The 15,300-nt window shown below is 40.8% G+C and overlaps 1 protein-coding gene across 1 annotated transcript; it reads left to right on the forward strand.

Moving 5' to 3' along the window:
• Window positions 1–233: 233 nt before the first annotated feature.
• Window positions 234–15,093, forward strand: taf9 (TAF9 RNA polymerase II, TATA box binding protein (TBP)-associated factor). The gene is made up of 7 exons (XM_063060587.1): window positions 234–495; window positions 4,620–4,701; window positions 5,341–5,477; window positions 5,566–5,700; window positions 5,786–5,870; window positions 8,597–8,710; window positions 13,747–15,093. The coding sequence occupies exons 1-7, from the start codon at window positions 460–462 to the stop codon at window positions 13,914–13,916; spliced, it is 759 nt and encodes a 252-aa protein (XP_062916657.1). The 5' UTR covers window positions 234–459; the 3' UTR covers window positions 13,917–15,093.
• The last annotated feature ends 207 nt before the right edge of the window (window positions 15,094–15,300 follow it).

The raw sequence follows: 15,300 nt of genomic DNA on the forward strand, positions 1-15,300 counted from the left end.
CTCTGTCCCTCTGACTATACCCCTTGCCCATCCTCTGGGTTCCCCCCCCCCCCGTCTTTCTCCCTGGGCCTCCTGTCCCATGATCCTCTCATACCCCCTTTGCCAATCACCTGTCCAGCTCTCGGCTCTATCACTCCCCCTCCTGTCTTCTCCTATCATTTTGGATCTCCCCCTCCCCCTCCAACTTTCAAATCCCTTACTCACTCTTCCTTCAGTTAGTCCTGACGAAGGGTCTGGGCCTGAAACGTCGACTGTACCTCTTCCTAGAGATGCTGCCTGGCCTGCTGCGTTCACCAGCAACTTTGATGTGTGTTGCTTGAATTTCCAGCATTTGGTGCGTATTTTGCACAAGACAGTCGGTAGGTCGAGGTACAGATCCCGCCCCTCGGCGACCTTTGACCGCTACGTGACTACGTCACCACGCAGCGCTGGCGGAAGTGAGCTGCTTGCCGGACGACGATGGCGGCGCCCAAGAGCGTTCCGCGGGATGCGCAGGTAAGGGTTTGATTTCCCCGGAGTGGTCGCGACACCGCAGGCCTTCACCGCGGTGAGTTGTCGGTTCGGAACAGGCTGTGGGCCGCTCGGTGAGGTGTATTCCTTGCTCGGCAGCGGGGAGGATCGGTGCTTGTCGAAAACGCGCGCAAAACACGGATTCCAGTAGCGGCGTTGTTCCTGGCCGGGCTCCTGTTCTGTGGTTGCAAGCCCGGTGCACACGCTCTGATAGTGCGGTAGTCGCTTGGTTACTGCCAGATCGTGGCAGCACTTTGACCTGAGGCCTGAGACCACCGAAGTTGCAGACTTGAGAGACAATTTATGTTTGATTTATACTTGTGAATGTCGCCTTATCTGATGCTACGTGCCTGTGATACCGCTGCAAACAAGTGCCCTATGTATAAGAGTACTTATGTGCGATAAACTAGACTTTATCTTTTCACTTTGAATAGACTGATGATAAAATTAAGGCGGACCTTCCTGGTAGAGTCAAAGTATGCTGCATCCCTTTTTAACTAATATGAGCCCTCGTCACGCCAGTAGGAATGGTTGTCCACTTAACCCCTGATATCTTCTCTGTACCTACTTACAAGCACCTTAAAAATCTGCCCTCTCGTGCTAGCCATTTCAGCCCTGGGGAAAAGGCTCTGACTAGCCACACAGTCAATGCCTCTCATCATCTTATACACCTCTATCAGGTCATCTCTCATCCTCTGTCGCTCCAAGGAAAAAAGGCTGAGTTTACTCAACCTATACTCATAAGGCATATTCCCCAATCCAGGCAACATCCTTGTAAATCTCCTCTTCACCCTTTCTATGGTTTCCACATCCTTCCTATAGTGAGGCGACCAGAAATGAGCAGACTACTCCAAGTGGGGTCTGACCAGGGTCCTATATAGCTGCAACATTACCTCTTGGCTCCTAAACTCCATCCCAGAATTGAAGGCCAATGCATCGTATGCTTTCTTAACCACAGAGTCAACTTGCGCAGTAGCTTTGAGTGCCCTATGGACACGGACCCCAAGGTTTCTCTGATCCTCCACACTCCCAAGAGTCTTGCCATTAATACTATATTCTGTCATCATATTTGACCTACCAAAATGAACCAACTCACACTTATCTGGGTTGAACTCCATCTGCCACCTCTCAGCCAATTTTTGCATCCTATAAATGTCCCGCTGTAACCTCTGAGAGCCCTCCACATATTTGATTGATTAGATGATGAATCAAATTAAAAACAAATAACCAGGTCTTGGATTAGTGTCCATTGGTTTACCTTCAAGAGGTTGCTGGCCTTAAAGCCACGGGACTGAAGATGCTAGAATTTGAAGCATTAAAAAAAAACATGATGCTGGAGGAACTCAGTGGGTTAGGTTGCATCTGCAGAGGGAAATGGCCAGTCAATATTGTGGGTCAGGACCTTGCACCTGGACTAAAAGATAGAGGGAAGATAACCAATATTTTCAAAAAGTGAGGAAAAGTTTGAACCAAGCTATAGGTGGATCCAGGTGATGAGTGGTGATAGGTTGATGAAGAAAGAGAGAATTGAAGTAGTGACAGAAGCTGGCAGGTGATAAGTGGAAGTAATAAAGGGCCGAAGATGCTAGAATCTATGGAGAGGAACGCGGGGCTTGGAGTCAAATTGAGGAAGGTGAGGAGGGCAGCTGGAATGGGTGGAGGGGGGAAAGAAACAGGATGATGATGATGGAGGCTGGGGTGAGTGTAGAATTATTTGGGTAATCAGGAAAGAAGAGAGGGAGTGATATTTACCAGAAGTTGGATAATTCATTGCTCATGCTGTTGTGTTATAGACTAACCAGCTGGAATGTGAGGTGCTGTTCATCTGCTAAGCAAAGAGTCCTAATTAATAATAGACCATGAAACTATTGTATTGCTGTAGAAAATCCACCAGTATACAAAGGGACAAAATCTGTGATCCTCACTTGATCCAGCCAATATAGGCAACATCTGAATCATGGCCATTGTTGTTGTGGAAAAATTGCCCTAACAAAATTCACAAATTACTACCCAAAAATCTGATATATGGGATAAAAATTGTTTTTGAAAAATTAATGTAAATATTCAATATACATAAAATTATTTTCTGACTCATGATTCTTGACGTGTACCCAGGTGATGTGGCTTGACATTAGGGAAAATAATAATATGGGAATTTTCTACGAATCCAGTTCCCCTCTCCACTCCCTTCCTCTTCCTCCCTCTCAATCTAGGTAAAATACTGATCTCTTAACTGCCTTCTGCACTAGTCTAGCAGGTCACTCAGATAGATGGCAGGGCAGGTAGTGTTGTGGAACCAGGGAGTCTGCAGTTGGACTGGGAGAGATTCGGAGAATGGTCAAAGAGGTGGTAGATGGAATACACTATAGGGAAGAGTATGTTCATGCACTTATGTGGCGGGAATAAAGGCATAGACTATTTTTTAAAGAGGAGCGAATTCAAAAATCAGAGACGCTAAGGGGCTTGGGCATCCAAGTGCAGGATTCCTATAGGTTAAATTGCAGGTTGAATCGGTGGTAAGGAAGGCAAATGCAATGTTAGCATTCATTTTGAGAGGACTAGAATATAACAGCAAGGATGTTACACTGAGGCTTTATAAGGCACTGGTCAGACTGCATTTGGAGTGTTGTGAGCAGTTTAGGGCCCCATATCTAAGAAATGATGTGCTGGCATTAGAGAGGGTCCAGAGTAGGTTTATGAGAATGATTCCGGGGAATGAAAGGGTTAACATATCAGCAGCGTTTGATGGCTCTGGGCCCATACTCACTGCAGTTTAGAAGGATAGGGGGTAGGTGGAAATCACACTGAAACATTCCAAGTATGGATAAGTGTAGATTGACTGAACATGGAGAGAATGCCTGCAGTAGCAGAAGAGTCTAGGACCAGAGGGCACAGCCTCAAAATAGAAGCACATCCCTTTAGAACAGAGATGAGGGGGAATATCTTTAGCCTGATGGTGGTGTATTGGTGGAATTCATTGCTGCAGGCGGATGTGGCGGCCAAGTCATTGAGCATATTTAAAGGAGAGGTAGATAGTTTCTTGATTCGTAAAGATGTCAAAGGTTATGGAGAGAAGACGGGAGAATGAAGTTGAGATGGAAAAAAAATCAGCCATGATTGAATGGATGGGCTGAGTGGCATAATTCTGCATCTAGGTCTTATAGTCTTAGTTGTACCATAACTATTTCATGACCATTCTATTGCAACAGAAAGCAGACAAATCCTATGGATACTGAATTCTGGAACCATAAAATCCCAGTCCAGTCCATCCCAACTGACCTTGCCAAAGTATCTGGGGGTGTCTGACTAGACAAGGTTGTTGCCCAAACTAATTAAAAGCAACTGACATAGTTGTGCTATTCTCATAGCAGCACCACCAAGAAGGACAAGAAGTCCTGGTGTTTGGGAGTATTAGATTTCTCTCCTCGTTGAAGACTACTCAACTTGTATCTTTCGCATCAATCCTTCATACTTGCTGGGTCTAAATCCTGGAACTTTACCCAACGACATTCATTTGCAGAGCAATCTCATTCCCTACTTGTTTTCCCGGTAATTCTGTCTATATTCTCATAAATTTTCTTCGGATTCCGCTACTCACCTACACGCTGTGGGCAATTTAGGGTTGTCGTTTAACCTAAAACCGGCGTATTTTTTGGGATGTGTATGAAACCAGAATATTCAAAGGAATCTCGTGCTGTCATGACGAGAACAGGCAAACTCCACACAGAAGATGTTGGAGCCAGGATTGAGGCCAGGTTGCCAGAGCTGCGACCATCCGGAATCAAACAATTTCAGCATGGAAACGAGTCCCGCTGCCCACTGAGTCTGCACTGATATCAACCACCCAGAAAGAATTTATTGCTTATGTTGGCACTGTTTTTCTGCATAACAAATCCATTTTTTGGTGTTTGTGCTAGCAAACCAAGCAGAATTGTTTTTGAGGATATTAGTTTTATTAATCCAATGTGTTGTGTTCACTGGGCTTATTAATAATTTAGGCTTTAACAATTCCATTTGGTGTACTTCAGGGTACCAAAAAGTATTACATACAAAGTTTACTTTTATAATCTACGGGAAGCTCTGATATTTCTGTTTCACATTTTCTGTAGGTTATGGCTCAGATTCTAAAGGATATGGGTATCACTGAATATGAACCAAGAGTTATTAATCAAATGCTGGAATTTACTTACCGTAAGTAAATATGCAAGGCTTATAACTCAGAATCTGAAGAAGCACAAGGGTGGGAAACTTGCGTAAGAAGTGTGAATGGATTTTTAGAGGTCTTACTGAATTGAAATGTTTCAGCAGGCTTCCTGGCAACAGGTTGCATTGGGTATATAGGGTTGCGACAGTTGCGGGTAATTTAATATCACTTGACATGAGGGACTAACTGGATCAATGACATCATGCGCAATAAATTGAATGTGGCAGGGTGTTAAATGGTACTTGGAGAGCTTACAGGATTCAGACATCTGGAGGATGCTTCAATGATATGGGAACAGTAAGCTTTCTAGTTCCACAGCAGAGGCTCTTTTCGCAGGAATCTAGCCTTTCAAACTGTATTTATTATAACCTTTCTTTTAATCTTAAGTTAAAACAGAAGTGTCTTAGAAGATTTTTAGTTCCGCCCAGGTTTTGTAAGGATCACCAATTTACCAAACCATCTTTATTAAAACCATAAGTCCCCTGTCTCCCCTTATTTTAATCCCTCTGCCCTCTCACCTTCTCCTCTAATTACATCTCCTCACCCCAGGAATTTGTAGAGAGAGGCAGTGAGATGGCTATGACATAAGATGGGAAGAAGTCATTTGATATTTTTGTACCTTTCAGGATATGTTACTACAATATTGGAAGATGCTAAAATTTATTCTAGTCATGCGAAAAAGGCAAGTGTTGATGCAGATGATGTAAGGCTGGCTATTCAGTGTCGAATGGACCATTCGTTTACATCCCCCCCTCCTCGAGATGTAAGTATTGATCAGTCAAAGGATTTAGTGTATTGTGATAAGTAGAACAAAATTTAAGTAACATTTTAAATTTTCATTGCCTCTTTAGTTTCTGCTAGAGATTGCTCGACAGAAGAATCAAAACCCACTACCATTGATAAAACCATATGCTGGGCCTAGGCTACCTCCAGACAGATACTGTCTAACAGCTCCAAACTACAAACTTAAGTCATTGCACAAAAAGGTATGAATGGGTATGGTACCTCTTGGAGTTGATACTGATATAGCTTTGCATATCTGAACTGATTTTATATTCCCCAACATTGAAGGTAACATCATCTGCTGGAAGAATAACTGTACCTAGATTGAGTGTTGGAGCTTGTGTCACCAGTCGACCCAGTACACCAACACTAGGTAAGTTGCATTCTTGCAACATAAGCAATTTATTATTAAATGTATCTGTCTGTTATCTGAACTTAAATACAAATCATTGCCATATTTAAAATATAGCACAAGACAGATGGAATTCCCTGTACCACAGTAGCATTGTGGATTGTCAGCGTCAAGTTCTAATTCTGGCGTTCCTTCTACACAAATTAATCTGTTTTTGAAATTGGTTATTTCATGAATGGTGCAATCCATTTGGCCTTACTTTAAGGAAAAAAATATATACGTATAAACAGTCCATGACTATGTTGCAAATGGGAAAATCTGCTGATGCTGGAAATCCGAGCAGCACGCTCAAAATGCTGGAGGAACTCAGCAGGACTGAAAAACTGTGTGAAAAATGGGTTTTGGCCCAAAACATCGAATGTACCTTTTTCTATAGATGCTGCTTGGCCTGCTGAGTTCCTCCAACATTTTGTATGACTATACTGCATTATGCACATAGTCCATGTGACCGTGCAGATTTCCCTTTGGCATTCTGATTTCCTCCCATGTGCCAAATACATGCTGGTTGGTTGGTTAAATGGCTACTCCAAATTGCGCCCTGTGTTTCTGAATAGGGAAATTGGGGTGGAGGAATTGATGGGGATATGAGAGGGGAAAAATATTTTCAGTGGATGGTATGAACTCAGTTGGCTGAATGGCCTGCGTTGGATTTGGTGATAATGATTCGGAAGATCTTCAGAGGCAAGGATGAGGCAAAACGGTGATTATGGCTTTTTAATTAAGTGTTACAAGAACAAAGAAAAGAGACAAAGAAAGAAATTATGGTCATCTCATACTGAGAGTAGAGATAAAGCACATTCCATTGACAATTAACCTATAAAATAGCCAGGGTTCAAGTGTGACATCTATTGCAAAAAGTGAGAAGTTTCCAGAAAACAGAATCAGCTTTACTAAGATTACTGGAAAAATTACACATAGGTGATTCTATAAAAATACAAGCAAGCATTAGAAAAAAGTAAACTACAGGAAAATAATTATATACTCTAATCCTACACTTGTTTAGGAGTTGAATGACTTGATTAGTACATGTTCTTAAACAATATTAGTATTTATAATGGGGAAAAAACTACAGACACTAGAAATTAGAAATAAAACATAAAATACTGAAAAAAATTCAGCAGGTCAAACAACTTCTGTGGAAAGAGAAATAGTTAACATTTTAGGTGCAAAACTCTTCTGGTGTTGGTAATGTGAAAGTACAGGTATTAGTTCCCATATTGTAGATACTTGCTTTATTTTCTGAGTTATATAATTAACCATTAATTTCTCATGAGACTGGTGCACCCTTTCAGCTCTCAGCTATAGTTATTAATCTTAGTATCCCTTAAAATTGCAAGTGTAGAGGTGTACAGAATTGTATAATTATAGTGTTCCAAAAGAATTTATTTTAATAAGTTTAACATGATGTGCATGAATGACAGGTATTCACCAATACAAGTCAAGCCGGCCAATCATTCCTTAAGATACCTTGTTTATCCTTGCTGAAGTTTCTCTGAACTGCTTGGAAACATATTATCACCGGGTCAAAATCCTGAAATTAATCTACGTAGCATCAACTGTATCCTTGATTATTGGTAGCAAAGAAAGTAATTTATTATGCAATTTGGAACATGTGTTAAATGCTATCTAAATGTTGCTTTATCTCTTTTACATATTTCATTTGGTAAGATGAACAGGTAGTGACCAACCAGCAGCATAAAATATGGGAGGGAAAATAAACAAGATGACAAATTGTTTACCTCAAATATAAGTAGAGGCGTCTCACAGATTCACCTTTCAACAGTTTTTGGCTTCTTTTTTGGTTCTATGCTGGTGGCATAGTGGCATCTGCGCTGGACTGCGGAGTGGAGGTTCCGAAGTTCAAACCCAGCCGGCTGCCCCTGGCACGCTTTCCATCCGTGCGGGGTTAAGAGCTGGTGATCTCTTTAAAAAAAAAACTCACCCGGCAGAAGGCAATGACAAACCACTGCTGTAACTTGCCTCGTATGCGAATTCCAACTACATCAGAACGGTGTAGGGGAAAGTTGTCCGCTACCCAGAAAAATTCCAGATGTGACCTACATTATTACATTCCGTTTTGATTATATTGTTGGCTTAATAGAATGTTTCAGTGAATATAAGATGTGAATATGTCTAGGGCACTATATCAAGCAGTAGTAAATCAAGGCAACTGTACTTGATGTGTTGTCTAAAAGAAGTTTCACCACCTACTTCTTCTTCAGTTTGAATCCATGGTGGGTAGTTTTCTGGCTTATAAACTCTGTGTGTGCTTAAAGTATAGCGATCACACGAGGGTCGTTAAATGTCATAAAGGTACGGCACTGCCTTATCAGCTACTTACAGTGCAGTCCTAACATCTCTATCCTGGCGTCACCACGACAGTTCACATCTGTATTCATGCAATGAAAAGACTAATGACCTGCACATTACCTGTACGACTCTCTAACGACCCTCATGTGATAGCTATACCTTTAAACTACTCAGAGTTTATAAACTGCAAAACTGCCCACCTTGGATTAGAACTGAAGAAGCCTCTCGGATGAGTGGCGAAACAGCTTCTAGACAACACAGCAGGTCCAATTGCCTTGTTTTACTACTGCTTGATATAAGATGTGAATGTTTTCATACAGCTTTTAGAGAAGTTGAATGTACTACATATTTGGGATTAATTAAATATGATTTTGTAGGTACTCCTTCATCACAAACAGTGGCAGTAACTGCAAAAGTTGGAACTCCTGCGTCATTAGCTGGGCAGAGATTTACAGTACAGATCCCTTCTTCACAAGCTACAGTTAAACCAGGTAAAGTTGAAATCTTGTGAATTAGAAGAATGGAATTGGCAATCCATAACAGGCGGTGCGATTCGGTAGCACCAGATACAATGGATCAATCTGGTACATTCATGCTGCTATTACACAGCACCAGTGACCTATTACTGATCTCAATTGCTGTCTGCAAGGAGTTTGCATATTCTCCCTATGCCTACTTGAATTTCCTCCATTTGCTCTTGTTTCCTCTTGTATATCGAAAGCATGGTGGTAGGTTAATCGGCACCTATGAGGAGAATTATTGGAGTTGATGGGCCTCTGAGAGAATGTTACAAGCAAATAAGTTGGGGGGGCGGGATTGATGGAAACTACGTGGCCAGTTTAGACTCGATGGGCTGAATGGTCTCCCATTGTATAATCAAATAAGATGAGAGGTGACCTGATAGAGGTATGTAGGATAATGAGGGGCATTGATCGTGTGCATAGTCAGAGGCTTTTCCCCCCCAAGTCTGAAATGGCTAACATGAGAGGGCACAATTTTAAGTTGCTTGGAAGCAGGTACAGAGAAGATGTCAGGGGTAGGTTTTTTTATGCAGAGAGTGGTGAATGTGTGGAATGGGCTGCTGACGACGGTGATGGAGGAGGATATGATAGGGTCTTTTAAGAGACTCCTGGATAGGTACATGGAGCTTAGAAGAATAGAGGCCTATGGGTAACCCTAGGTAATTTCCAAATTAAGTACATGTTCGGCATAGCATTGTATTTTCTATGTTTCAAGTAAGGAGAATTATTTGCTTGTATTTAGACCATACAACATAGGAGCAGAAGGCCTTAAACAGATTAGGAGTATAGGCAAGAAAGTGGAAAATGAAACACAATATTGGAAAATGCATGGTCATGCACTTTGGTAGTAGAAATAAATATGCAGACTATTTTCTAAACGGGGAAAAAAATCAAAAATCTGAGATGCAAAGGGACTTGGGAGTTCTTGTGCAGAACACCCTTAAGGTTAACTTGCAGGTAGAGTCAGTGGCGAGGAAGGTAAATGCAATGTTAGCATTCATTTTAAGAGGTCTAGAATACAAGAGCAATGATGTGATGCTGAAGCTTTATAAGATATAGGTGAGGCCTCACCATGAGTATTATGAACAGTTTTGGGCTCCGCATCTAAGAAAAGATGTGCTGGAATTGGAGAGGGTTCAAAGGAGGTTCACAAGGATGATTCCAGGAATGAATGGGTTATCATAAGAGGACTGTTTGATGGCTCTGGATCTGTACACGCTGGAATTTAGAAGGATAAGGGGGAATCTTATTGAAACCTTTCAAATGTTGAATGACCTAGACAGGGTAGATGTGGAAAGGACGTTTCCCATGGTGGGGAAGTCTATGTCAAGAGGGTACAGCCTCAGGATAGAGTTGCATTCTTTTACAACAGAGATGTGGAGAAATTTCTTTAGCCAGAGGATGGGGAATTGGTGGAATTTCTTACCACAGGCAGCTGTGGAGGCCAGGTTGTTGGGTGTATTTAAGGCAGAGCTTGATATGTTCTTGATTGGACATGGCATCAAAGGTTACAAGGAGAAGGCTGGGGAGTGGGGCTGAGGAGGGGAATAAAAGATCAGCCATGTTTGAATGGTGGAGCAAACTAGATGGGCCAAATGGCCTAATTCTGCACCTATGTCTTATGGTCTTAAGCAGAATTGTCCCATCAAGTCTGCTGTGCCATTCCATCAAAGCTGATTTATTATCTCTCACAAACCCATTCTCCTGTCTTCTCCCCATAACCTTTCTGTCTTTACTGATCAAGCAATCTATCAACATCTACTTTAAATATACCCAATGACTTAGTCCTCCATAGTGAATTTCACAGATCCACCACCCTACGGCCAAAGAAATTCCGCCTCATCCCTGTTCTAAAGAGATGTCCTTGTATTCTGAGGCTGTGCCTTTTGGCCCCAAACTCATTCCACTATAGGAAATAACCTCTCCACATCCATGTTATCTTCCAGACCCTTCAGTATTCAATAGGTTTCAATGAGATTCCCCCCCCCCCCACCATTCTAATAAACTCCAATGAGTTATAGGCCCAGAGGCATCAAACGCTCCTCATACATTAACCCTATCATTCTCAGGATCATTCTTGTGAACCTCCTCTGGACCTTTTCCAATGCCCATACATCTTTTCTCAGATGGTGGTCCAAAAACTGTTCACAACACTCTGTGTGGTCTGACCTATGCCTTATAATGGCTCCATATTACATCCTTGATTTTATATATGAGTTTTCTCAGTGTACACTAACATTGAATTTCCCTTCCTTATCATGACTCAGATGCAAGTTAACCTTTAGGCAATCCTTATTTAGAGGCTGGTCCAAACATAACTGACATTTTCCTACTTCTGCCCACCATATCATTAAAAGAATTTGTATTTCTCCATTGTACATATATTCTGTTAACATTTCAGTTTGCTTTGAACAATATAGTTAATTGTTGTGGCATCCAGATTGCAAATATAGGCAGATGATGTGGTTGATAAGGCTATTTTCCTGGTATTCAGGGGGAAGGTCAAACTTGAAAGCTTGGAGAATTTACCTAAAAGATAACTCATCAACCTGGAGGATGAGGGATGCACCAACCCTCATCATTACTGGTCTTTGAGTATGGAACAGAGGACTAGATTCCAACCTGACTTAATTCACCCACATCCCTCTCCCAAAACCCTAATCTGACTCCTAACTCCTGTTACTGTCCCCAAAACCATTCATATGAACCTATTCATCTACTCCACCTTAGAGAAACTGTAACCAATATGTTGAATGGGATTTCCCTTTTATAAATCTATGTTGAATTTCTAATCCTATTGTTTTATAAATGCATCACTATCATATACTTGTATTTCACTCCTACTCATGTCAGGCAACTAGGCTTTTGTTCCTTGTTTACTGTCTTCTTTCAAAAATAGTATGGTTACATTTGCTACTTTTGAATACATCGGAACCATTATAGAATCTACGGAATTTTGAAAATCGGTAGTCAGTCCATCCACGATATCAATTGAAAACTTTTGAAAGCTTGGATCATAAGAACATAAGAAATAGGAGCAGGAGTCGGCCATGTGGCCCGTCGACCCTGCTCCACTATTCAATAAGATCATGGCTGATCTGGCCATGGACTCATCTCCACCTACCTGCCTTTTCCCCATAACCCTTAATTCCCCTACTATGCAAAAACGTATCCAACCTTGTCTAAAATATACTTACTGAGGTCATTTTTACAACAAAAAAAAAACTCATGTTAATATCTTTGAATTCTTGTTCACTCCAGATCCATATTCTTCCTCCAATTCTGGGAGACTTTCTGTGTCTTTCCTGATGCAGAAATTACTGCCAGATAGCTCCAGTGATCTGTGTTTGATCTTGGCATCAGATGATCCTTATATAGAGATTCTACATTCTCCTTGTGACCATTTCGTCTTCCCCCGCCTACTTTGGTTTCTGTTAGAGTAATTGGTTACTGTAGATTATCTCTAGTGAAGGTAGGTCAGAGGAGAGTCAGGATGGAGTTGATAGGCAATCTTGTTCTTCAAGTCTAACTGGATTTAGTTTTTTTTTTGAGCAATTATCTATTCTTTGTTAGCAACCAGTTTAGACTATTAGTTGCGGGCCGACCGGGGTGGGGGGGGGTGGGGAGGTGGGTAGGGTTGCCAACGGACAAGAGTAGCAGTCAAATACGCTGGGTTTACCCCGAGAAAGACTACAATGACCATGAAGCCTTGCGTGGGCGTGTACGATTTTTTTCTACAAATCGTTTTTGGCGATTCTGTTCTGGCGGGGGGGAGGGGGGTGTTGATCACGACCGGAATATCGGTGATAAGTGGCTAATACACTCAATTTCCTTTCTGAAAGGGTTTATCTAATGAATTTAATATTAAACACACAGCGCATATTTTCCTTGCATGAATATAGTGATAAGTCAATTATCAGGGGAGGACAGGGGAGCTTGAAGTAAATGTTGAACGAACTTCCAGTAGAAGTGGTAGAAGCAGGTTCAGTATTATCATTTAAAGAAAAATTGGATAGGTATATGGACAGGAAAGGAATGGAGCGTTATGGACTGAGTGCAGGTCAGTGGGACTAGGTGAGAGTAGCGTTCGGCACGGACTAGAAGGGCGAGATGGCCTGTTTCTGTGCTGTAATTGTTATATGGTTATATAAGTCAATAGTATCATAACATTTTAAATAACGTTTGGATATTAAACACGCAGCACATATTTTCCCCGTATGAACATATCAAATCATTGCAACACACCAATATCGCTGAATCAATGGGAGCCCTGGGCTTGTTTTTCTGCAACAAGACGGTCCTATCGAGGGGTGATGGGAGGCAGCGATACTCGAAGGAGGTTCCTTATGTCCAGTCTATTCCTCAATTGAGTGCTCGTTGTATTCATTGCAGAGATATGTTGGAAATGGAAGCAATGTTTTTAGTGCTTTCGTGGCTATCTCAGGATATTTACCCTTGACTTTGATCCATAATGCCGGCAGAGATGTTATGTCAAACATACTTTCCAGCCCGTCGTTATTTGCAAGCTCGAGGAGTTGATCTCCTTCCCGCACTGAACTGGATGACGCGCGGGTAATGACCTCGCATGCGTAATGGCTCAACAGTGGCCATGACAGGGAATGAGGAAAGGTGCAGCTGATTCATATCGCCAAATCATATCGCTTCCTCGCGGCCCGGTAGCGCATGCTTTGCGGCCCAGTGGTTGGGGACCGCTGGATTAGGCCAGCAGAGAATTTATGTCATGAAAGTGATCTGCATGTATTTTCTCAAGTATATCTTTCAAGGCAGCTGTATCAACTGATACGAGAAATAAAATGGAGATGTCTTGTTCTTTTGCAGTAAGATTTCTGTTTAGGTCAAAAAATAAATTTAAATCTACTAATGAATATATAATTACATTGATGCTTTTGTTTTATTTGAATTACTTTTGCTTTTTTGTAAATGTGATTTTTCGTGTTTTTTTTTTGAAGATTGATTCTCTAAATGTTGTACACTTTATCTTGCAGCCACAGGAATCTCAACAACTTCAGTCCAAAATGTGCTGATAAATCCATCTCTGATTGGCTCAAAAAATATTCTTATCACAACGAACATGGTCTCAAACTCAAGTAGCACCACTGAGTTAAACCCATTGAAACGGAAACACGAAGATGATGATGACTACGATGCTTCCTAAAGAATGGATATAACCAACCTTGCAAAGTTACTTTCAAAGTAAAGCAAATATTTTAAGACTGTCAGGTGCTCAAAATTATCTACAGACTTCAGTTTGAGGTTGCTTGCAGGTCATCAGTTTGGATGGGCTGAGAGATGCGTTCAATAATGTTAAACCAATTCAGTTTTGTTATGCCAGTGCAACACTCAGAATATGGTAAGGCTGCGTTCCCTCTTTAGATTAAAACACCAGTGAAGAACTGCTCAAACCATGAGCAGCAGAAGCCTTGGGTTACTCCTTGTCATCGGCTTATTTCAATTATTTTATATTTGTTCTCATTTTCTGTATGTAAATTACTTTTAACCTGAGAACCATTTCCACGCTTACCAAAATCATTTCTGAGCACTGAATCTGGATTATGTTGATTTTTCATTTTCCTTTTATTTGAGCAAATTGTTGTCAGTATTCCTGTATCTAAAAGGTTTAAGAAATTGGTGTTACTGCAGGTATCAAATTCACATTTGTTTATTTTGTAAAGTACGTATACAGTTCTGCTACTTTATTCACTTGTTCCAGTTGTATTATGATACAATGCTATTGTAGAATGAATCAGTCTTTTGTGAAATAACCTTTTGGTTTGTTACCTCTACTTGGTAAGGCAAATTCCAGTATGAATCCAATGTCATGTTTCATTACTTAACCTAGTTTCTTGTAACACTAGAATTATTTTTGGATTTCTTTAAGAGGCTAGATTACAGTTCATTGTCTTTTTTATATAACAAGGAGCTTAGTCTTAAAAGTAATACAAGTTTCTTACCAATTTGAGGCATACTGTACAATGACTGTTCTGATTTGCATTGAGATTTAACTCTGGATAAAAATTTTAAATGTTAAGGCAATATTGTTCTATTATTAAGAAATTGTAAATTTGGAAATCCTTGGAATGATCAATCATAAGTTAATTGTTAATATTTTCATATTCTCTTTACCATCCTATTGCTAAAAGATGCTCAAAGATTTGACAATATTTTTTCTTTGGTGACTATTCTTCAGTATGAAGCAAAGCTAAATGCGGAATGAAGTACATCCCAGTGCTTGAAACAGTGAACCAAAACTGTCAGTTAACATCTTCATGTGTCTTAATTATCTATCAAAGCTTAATGCTTAATTAAATTTCAATTAAGGTAAAAGGGACATTGTAGCATGTTTCCCTTTATTATCATTGGCACAAAATATAAACATAGGGAGGTTATGCCAGAATATATAAAAGTGCAATACATCAAAAAGGCAAATGAAAATTGGGTTTTGTTGCTAGAGGATTGAATAAGAGCAGGGGTGGCTATGCTGCAACTGTATAGGGTATTGGTGAGACTGCACCTGGAGTACTGCATGCAATTCTGGTTTC

The sequence above is a fragment of the Mobula hypostoma genome, chromosome 10 (assembly GCF_963921235.1).
Source record: "Mobula hypostoma chromosome 10, sMobHyp1.1, whole genome shotgun sequence".
Taxonomy (NCBI): Eukaryota; Metazoa; Chordata; class Chondrichthyes; order Myliobatiformes; family Myliobatidae; genus Mobula; species Mobula hypostoma.